General features: G+C 31.7%; 1 protein-coding gene across 1 annotated transcript; it reads left to right on the top strand.

The window, feature by feature from the left end:
- Positions 1 to 8,034: 8,034 nt before the first annotated feature.
- LOC147539876 (protein LURP-one-related 12-like) lies at positions 8,035 to 9,229 on the top strand. Its single transcript, XM_086644678.1, has 2 exons — positions 8,035 to 8,474; positions 8,681 to 9,229. Exons 1-2 carry the CDS (start codon positions 8,244 to 8,246, stop codon positions 9,101 to 9,103), a joined length of 654 nt encoding a protein of 217 aa, XP_086500804.1. The 5' UTR covers positions 8,035 to 8,243; the 3' UTR covers positions 9,104 to 9,229.
- The last annotated feature ends 583 nt before the right edge of the window (positions 9,230 to 9,812 follow it).

Raw genomic sequence — 9,812 nt, forward strand, 5'->3', positions numbered from 1 at the left:
ACTTCTCACATACCCAACCTTATAATTTCAACAAAAAAAAACACATGCCCAACCTCACAAATTATGCCCGACCTGAAAAAAAGGTCCATTGAATTTTTTGTTTTTTGTGGTTGGTAAATATATTAAAAAAAAAAAAAACATTGATACCCCCACCTTAGAAAAAGAAGTATGAACATTTATCGAAAACCTAGACGACAAATAATTCATCAAGGCAATATGTATATTAACCTGTTATACTAGGATAATCATCATTAAAAATCAAGAATGTTTTGTTGTTTTTGTAACTTACTGCTAGTTGAATTATATTGTACTGTAATTCTTTATATGAGAATTCCTAGCTTGCTACATATCTAGTATGTACAATGTCAATATCAAGTACACATATGATTTGACAGATCATTGTCATATAAATATCTAGGGTTTATATGATTGTATGTATGTGTACAATTTTCTATTTTACTACTATTTATTTTGTAACTAGTAAATGAGATAACAATTAGGGTTTTAATACAAAAGGTCAAAGTCAATAGTTCCATAGGCAATTTGTGGATCCCACTTTGCTTGCTTACTGTGTACTCTGTGTCTGCCACATGAAAATTCTTCCCGATATATTCCAACGTAGATTGGACGTTTTATTCTAACTTGAAAAATTTAGGGCAACACGTGAACTCGTGAAGGGCGTAACAACAAAAAACCTAATGCTACCTGGGCGTACAAAAGCGTTCCAGCATAGCGGTAGACCTAACGAAATTTTGAATTATATTGTGATGGGATGGCAGATAGGTTCCGGATTTTGTAAAAGAAATCTGATTTTTAATTATTTGACAATGGAATCGTGTATCAATGTTGAGTAGTTAAGTGACTAGCCTAAGGGCGATTAAGTTTGACGTAACGAACGTTTTGGTTAAGTTAAACTCAACTAAATGAAATTAAGTTAAGTGCATCGGACAAGTGTTAGACTTCCACCACATGAACAGCTAACCATCGGTGATTAGATAAACTGAAAAGCCTAACTGTGGGCTTCTCCGTAATGTCGAAATTTGTTGGTAATCTTCTTCAACCACCAAATAGGGAGTCGTCTATAACCCCTTTCTTTTTCTTTATAGAATTTTCTCCAAAATGGGATTCTCTTAAATCATATTCTTTATAGAATTTTTGGGCTTATAATCCAAAAAACGTACCCTAATAGGACTTTTAGTCCTCTCTAATCCTATAAAGGGTTTCAAAACCAAAAAAATGATACAAATGGATATCTAGTCCATTTGGTGTCATCTAGAGAGAAAACACAAATCCCTAGAATACCAAATAATTTATAATACCTAAACTAACCTTCCATATATATAAGATCTAATTTAAGCTCAAATCAACCAATATTCGTTTCCCTTATTTATCTCCCTGTTTCTCTCCCCAATTACCGTCTCTAAAGGAAGAAAGAAATCATTATCTTCCTTAAATTTGTAACCGAAACCTTCTCGTCCTATCTTTCTCTCTCTCTACATCTTCATCTTCTGAAACCATTCTCCATTAAAACAAAAAACTTTGTAACCGAAACCTTCTCGTCCTATCTTTCTCTCTCTCTCTCTACATCTTCATCTTCTGAAACTATCCTCCATTAAAACAGATAACTGAGTTTCTAAGTTCAGGTAAAACTTAAATCAAATTTTTATGTTTTCTGATTATGTTTCGATTGAAAATCTTCCATTAACTTGTTTCATTATCATTAGAGCTATTAAAAATCATCATCTTAATTATTAATCAGGTAAACAATTTTCTTATTTGATGACTCTGTTTCAGATTAAGAAAGTTATTATTGTCTTTCTCTCTCTAAAGTTGTATTAATGATCACGATCTTCATGAGATTAATACTTCATTTCTAAATCTTACAAATCGAGTTTACTTATTGTTTGCAATCAATCGTCACATCAGTTATCAATAGATTTGGAGTTTATGCAAAGTATGATATTCAAATTTTCTCCAGATCTGATTTTTTTCCGTACAGATTGATGAAACGTGATTCTTTCGTACGGTTACTCATAACAGAATTAACATTATATATACTTTAGAATAAATTACCATAATGTAACGTAAATTATATAAACTTTTCCCTGCGATGTTTATCAAATTGAGAACATGATATATGTTCTGGTTCTGCAAATTTTTCACGAATAACATTAACATTGTATTATTTTGTGTAAATCATACGTAATTTATGGAACATTATGTATGATTTAATATCAAAACAGTTCTCGTTTCATTATTAGAACATCTTTGATTTACCTATGTAAATCCTGTGTACTTTTCTGTAAAGTACATGTAATTTATTGAAATGTTCATATAATTTGCTGCAAATAATATACTTGTATATATAATTTATTTGAATTAATCTATCTCACTTTGTTATCATAGATGGAGTTCCAGGCAGAATCATCAAATCAAGATAAGGAAATCAAACTGAAATCAGATGGTTGGGATAAGATATTTACAGAACTAGGACAGTTATTTCCTGGGGGTGCAAAAGCTTTTCGATATGCTCTTAGGCAATATAACATCAACACCGGGCATGATTTCAAATTCATAAAGAATGATTCTAAGCGTGCTACTGCTGTGTGTCCTGTTGAAGATTGCAAATGGATAGTGCATGGATGGTCACCATTGAAATGCGATTCTATGTTCATATTGAAAGACATGGAAAGGAAACATGATTTCATTATTTGTGATAAATGTTTCATTATTTTTCATAAAGTTTGCATAATTTATTGTAAATTATATATAATATCGTATTTACAGTTTAGGTATATAACGTTTAAAATTATACTTTATCATTAGTATATCAGAATTTGTTGTACATCATTAAATCCCATTGTAAAACATACTTATTGTATATCAGTATACAATATAAATTCCTTCATATAAATGACCACTATCAGAAATTACAAGGTTTGATCAATTAAAAACTTTTAAATTTTTGCTGTTATCATTGGTTATTTATCAAAAATTACCGAATCCTGTGGTAAAACACGGATACTTGTGAATAAATTATACATACTTTACAGTAGTTTAAGTTATACCAGACAGAAATTGACATAATTTATCAAACAGATCTCTAAAAATTGATTTATGACGAAGCTTTGAACATCAGAAACTATGTCACAACAGAAAAAACCATAAAAATCAACCAAAAATCTCACCATAACGTTGAAACAAACTTCTTTATGATGAAAAATAACCATGCAAGAAAAACTTGTGAATAAATTATACATACTTTACAGTAGTTTTGGTTAGGATTTTTGTTTCTGATTGATTCGGATAATAGGAAAGAGAAAATTGATTTGGTTTCTAAATCTGTAAAGAAGAGAGAGAAAATTGATTTGGAAATATCCGTGGTGATGACGTTTCGTTTTGGTTAGAATTTTTGTTTCTGATTGATTCGGATAATAGGAAAGAGAAAATTTGCTTTCCAAATCTGTTTAGAGGAGAGAGAAATTATGATTTGTTTCTATCCATTTTTTTCTAATAAATCTCCATATTTTTTGCTAATAAATCTCCACAATTTTTTCTAATAAATCTCCACGTCAAATTTGAGCGTGGGACATTGACGGTAATGTGTTTAGAAAGTGAGGGTTTTTATGTTCATAATGTAAAAGGACTAAATATCTATATTTTGAGAAGATTGGATCATAAACCTTTTTTGAACATTATTTTGGTCTATATACCCACCTACCCTTGTTTATATCACGTTGGGTTGCTACCAAAATTCTTTGATGAAATTTTATAATCAATAGTAGACAAATCATTATCAGCTCATTGTCAAATAGGCCTCCTTGGGCTTGGGTACTACTTCGACTGCTCCAATCTAATTAAGAACAATATAAATTACAGAAACCCAACTTGAGATGATGAAACAAATAGATACATTCATTTATTCAGAAAGGGGTGACAAAAATCAAATAAACCACTGGAAGAGTTGCAGCTTCTGATTTCATCGACTAGCCGACCTTGTCTTTAAAATATCTTTACTGCTCATGTTTCATAATACCAAAATGTTATAACACAAAATCTTCAATCGATAGTTTGTTAAAAAGAGAAAGCAGAGAGAGGTTAAATTTTAGACTAACGGTGTTTAGAACTTAACGGCGTTAAAATTTAATTTGGTCAATATTAAGTTTACGAATCCTTCGCAAAATAATAAAATGTCGATCCTATTGTCAAATAGCCCTAAAAATTTTCAAGGGACAATGAGTGGCGTATAATATACACATCGAATTTGGGTCATATTCGGGCACCCTTGTTGGGTCATATAGCATTTTCTAAATAAGTGCATTGTTTAGCATGGTAAATGCTACAGGGTTTCACTACTACTGTCGCAAATTCTCGAATTCTATGAGACAAAACATCTTTCTTCTTTTCCGATAACGAACCCCCATATTTCCATCTTCATCTTTTTTACCACTACTACTTAGTCTCACCTATCTCTCCAGCCTCTTTAATGTCCCTTACGTTTTCCCTTCTCCATTCTTTTTGTCCTCCCCGCTCGTTTATCTCTATCTTTCTTCTAATCACTCTTTGTCTCTCTATTCTTTGCCGCGGCAATCCGTGGTGTGAGTCGATGAAAGTCCGAGACGTAAGGAGGTGGAACCCTTTCGGGAGCTTCCAGGAGTAGATTAGGTTTCAGGCAAACCCTCTATCTTTCATCAAGTGGGAACCATTATGAGACAGAGAGGAAAGATTTGAAAAATGTGAAGTCGGTGGTGTGGTTTATTAATGTGGATTTTAAGTAGACTAAATAATAAGTTACAATAAACTCATATTTTGTTATAAAATAATCGCAAGTCCACGGATCTATATAGTTTAGACCTAAGCAAGTAAGGGCTGACTCACAAAGGTAATATTGAAATATTATTAAAATCTAAAACTAGTAAAGAAATGAACTTCGAATTCCGATTGAAAGAGAAATAAAAATAACAATTGGACGCAATTTAAATCGGAATAAGTCAAGATGAGAAAAGCCCAGAATTTTAAAATCCACCACTTAAAATCACCTTAAACAAAAGTAATTAACTAATTTAAACTGTTCTTTTATAATTTGGAATTCAAGATAATAAACTATATGACTTCCACAACGTTATTGGATAAAATCGTTTACAATCATAAAATTGTTGTTTTGTTTTGAAAACAAATCTTTAAAATTTTGTCCGTAGAATCAATAGGTATAAGCTATCAAAATATTTAATCTAAGTACGATGTATCAAATTTAAACCATAGGCAATGAAGTCGGTCAAATTCTATACCAACCCGAGTGAAATTGAAAATCCCTTTTATATCCCCTTTAGAAACCTCTTTGACGTGCACACAAGGGAAAGAATATACGGGACATAAATGGTAAGTGATGGGACACACATTTTAGTTCCCAATTAAAAGTTGCAACAACTTCAACATGGGGTGGTGGGGTTATTTCTTTTTTTTGTTGAACTTGGTGGGGTTATTTCTCTTCATTTTAAACCCATGTAAAATGTTTGCGACAAAACAAGAAACCATGTAAATGATCACAACCTCAAAAATCCCCTAGTCTTTATAGTACAAAAGAATCACAAAATCAACTTAGTTGCATCACTCCTTAACCAAAAAAAAACTTAGTTGCATCACCCTAATTTTCTTGGGTACCAAATTACCCATCACATTTCTACTACTATTGGTCTATCCTCATCTTAGGTTTATTCGTGCGAAAATATTTAGTTCAATTAGTTTTATCAAATTTAGTGACTAACGAATATAAACTGCCGACACATAACTGAGTTATAACAAACTTGTGATTTATGGTGGTGGTGGGGGTGATAGTAAAGTAAGAAAATAATAGTAAGAGATAAGTTGGGACTAAAAGGACAAATTTATTTGAGCATTTTAGATTAAGAAAAATAAGGAATCAACGCAATAAGTACAACTCTAATGTGAAAAAAAAACCGTCAAAAAAAGTTATTGCAATAAATCAAGGGGACCGAAAAGTAGGTTTCGGATGTGAAAATGACACATTTCGGGATCTAGAACATAAAATACGTAATAATGTTGATTTTCAGATTTTTAGCCAAACTCCCTTCAAAATATCATTTTTCTCACCGAATAATGTCAATTGGGCAAACTTATGGTATATATTTTTTTTAGAAGTCTTCTTTATATGCTAATTGGACAAATTATATTTTGTTTTTTGAAAACCTCCCTAATGTAAGTTGAGCAAAAAAAACTTTTTTCGAAAAACTCTCTTTGAATATAAGAGCATCTCCAGTGGGACACTCTAACAAACACTCTATAAATTCTTATTGTCAAGTGTCAATAGAGATTCTCTTTCCTAAATGTTAATATAGACACTCTAATTTTTGTTGGTCTCCAATGGAGATCTCTAAAGTCTCTACACTTAATACACATGTCCCTCTTCAATCCAAAAGATAAAAAGTCGTTGAAAAGTAAAGTTTTCTATTGGTTGAAATTTTAAAGTAACACTTAGAGAGTCTCAAGTAGACACTCTCATTTTAGAGTTTCTCTCTCTAGACACTCTATAATAAATATGTCCATCTCATATTAGAGTGGTTAACAAAGTGTTCCATTGGAGATGGTTTTTTAACAAAAACTCCAAAAAGTCATATGTGACACTCAAACTCTAACACTTAGAGTGCCATATATGACTTTGTAGTTTTTTTGTTAAAAAATTTCTCCACTGTGACATTGTTAGAGCATCTCAAATGGGACACTCAATCTGTAACACTTAGAGTGCCATATATGACTTTTTGGAGTTTTTGTTAAAAAACCATATCCAATTGAACACTTTTTTAGACACTTTAATATGAGGTGGACACATTTACTATATAGTGTCTAGAGAGAGAAATTCTAAAATGAGAGTGTCTACTTGAGACTCTCTAAGTGTTACTTTAAATTTCCAACCAATAGAAAACCTTACTTTTCAACTACTTTTTGTCTATTGGATTGAAGAGGGACATGTATTTAAGTATAGAAACTTTAGAGATCTCCATGGGAGACTAACAAAAATTAAAGTGTTTCTATATTGACATTTAGGAAAGAGAATCTCTATTGACACTTGAAATTAGGATTTATAGTGTTTGTTAGAGTGTTCCGTTGGAGATGCTCTTAGACACTCTATTCTGAAGTTGATGCATTTATTACAGAGAGTCTCAACAGAGACGTTCTAAAATTAAAATGTCTTCTTCTTGAGTTTTCTAAGTGTGACCCACTCACATTCTTAATCTTTAAACTAATAAAAAAAATTATTTTTAACTACTTTTCTCCTATTGAATTTAAGAGTGGCATGTGTATTAAGTAGAAGTGTTTTAGAGATCTCCATTGGACAAAAAAATATAATTTAGAGTGTCTTTGTATTGCCACTTAAGATCATCTGACTGCAAAAATCAAAAAATCTCTATTCGTCCTATTTATCAAGTTCCAATTGAGATTCTCACTCATAGGTGACGAAAATAGAGATTCTCACTTTGTTTGTGTCTCTGGAACTCTAAACTTACCTTCTTTGCTTATGTGGCATACTTATTTTTGTAAATAAATAATCATTTATTTAAAAAATATAGAAGACTCAAAATCAATTGGTTGAAAATGAAATATTGATGAGTTGGACGATTAAAAATATCTCAAGAGGACACTTCTAAAGTGTTTTCTTGAGATATCTCTATTCCACCTTCGACACATCATCTTAGAAATTCAAATAGAATGTTGCATTGAAGAGAGTTTCTAAGAAAAAACTTTAAAAATCATATATGGCATTCAGAGTTTCGAAGATTGAGTGTTGCATTGTAGATGCTCTAAGAAAGAGAATCTTCACTGACACTTGACAACTACGACTTTTAGAGGGTTTCTTAGAGCGTGCCATTGGAGATGCTCTAAAAAGAGACACTCTAACATCCCTCCAATAGAATAATGTCTTTTTTTATTGGAAAGAAAATAGAATAATGTCAATTGGCAAAACTATAGTATTGTTTTTTTTTTTCTACAAGTCATCGGTCAAGCTACCGTGCCCGTAGCACTCAGCCTATTAATATGAAAGATCGTTTTGCATCAATTTAGAAGATATTTGCTCTCTCTCTCTCTCTCTCTCTAGAATTTACACTCTCACTCCGTTTCTCTCTCTCTTTCTCTCTCAAGAAATATTCAACCTAAGCAATCATTTCAAGGTTTAAAATACAAAAAGATCAAAATCTTGAACTTCAGATTTGAAGCTTTTATTTATAATGGAACAAACTCGAAGTGTTATTGTAGATGAGGGTTTTGTTTATGAAGAAGAAACTCAACTTACTGTTCTAAAAACTTCTGTATTCTTCGCTGAAGATGGTTTTGCTGTTTATGATTCTAAAGGAGAAGTTGTTTTTCGAGTTGATAATTACGGTCCTGAGATCCGTCATAATGATGAAATCGTTCTCATGGATGCTACCGGAAAATGTCTTCTAACTGTTCGACGAAAGGTCAGTAACCTAATTCCCCTCTCTCTCTAGAAAACTACACTTTCTCTCTCTAGATTTCAGTACATGAGCAACTCGATTCACAAAATTTTATTTAATGGGTTTTAGTTATTTGTAAAATTAAGTAATGGGTATAGATCTGATTCCGATTTAGATTAATGGGTTTTCTTGAATCAAAGAATTAATCAGAGTTTTACTTGTTTTTTCAGAGACCAAGTCTTCATCAACGTTGGGAAGGATATGTAGGAGAGAAAATTGAAGGATCAAAACCAATTTTTAGTGTGAGAAGATCATCAATTATTGGAAAATCAAGTGTGACTGTTGAAGTTTTTAATCCAATTGAAGAATACCAAATTGATGGTTCATTTGCACATAGATGTTGCAAATTTTACAATATATCACCTCAAGATTCAAAAGAACTTGTAGGAGAGATAAAGAGAAAAGTTGATGCCTCTGCTCATGTAGTTCTTGGTAAAGACGTTTTCTCTCTCTCTTTAAAACCTGGGTTTGATGCTGCTTTTGCTATGGCTTTGGTACTTGTTCTTGATCAAATCAATGGTGAAGATTACTTTGAACAAGATGATGATGATGATAAGGAGATTGTTGAACCCATAAGTGATGTACAATCTTAACCCTAAAAAAGTTTTGTTGATTCTTACAATTTCCTAGGGGAATCTAATCTCTTCTTTGAATAAAAAAAAGTTTGTATGGGAGTAATATTTTAAGTTCTTTTTTTTAATGAGATTTATTAGGGCAAATTATGATTCCATGCAAAGTCAAAATTTATGCTTCATTAATTTTTTTTAGTGAAAAGGTATTAGGTTTTAAGTAATATTTTAACTATCTCATAAAAAAATCTTGAATGAAAAGTTTCATGATTTAATTTTGGAAATATGCATACCCTAAGTTTTGACGTAATAGTATCCTATAGTCTAGATCTAGATACATTGAAATGGAAGTATGGGTGTAGGGTCCGAAATATGTACCTTAGTAGCACGATAAGTCTCTACTATCCTCGATGATAAGAAGAAAATAACAATAGAGGAGGAAAAGTTATACATAAACACCAAGAAGATAAGTCAACAGTTGGTAGCTCGAGTGGCTCCAAGGTGTTGACATAAACTCCAAAAAACCTTGGAGGTCCCAGGTTCGAATCACCATAAAGTGGAATCTTTGGTTATTTGAATTGAGATTATTAGAGTATAAATAATGTAGTTGGACTTTAGGTCATAGTTTAGTTAGGCTATAGGTCCGGTCTTGTAAGAGTTTGAATGGGACGGTTATCGAGCTTATCACATCTTTGATGTATCAATGCTAAATGTAATGACAATCGTTGATCGT

This window comes from Eschscholzia californica, unplaced genomic scaffold (assembly GCF_041429995.1).
Source record: "Eschscholzia californica isolate CP2 unplaced genomic scaffold, dmEscCali1.0.p SCAF_5, whole genome shotgun sequence".
NCBI classification, from domain to species: domain Eukaryota; kingdom Viridiplantae; phylum Streptophyta; class Magnoliopsida; order Ranunculales; family Papaveraceae; genus Eschscholzia; species Eschscholzia californica.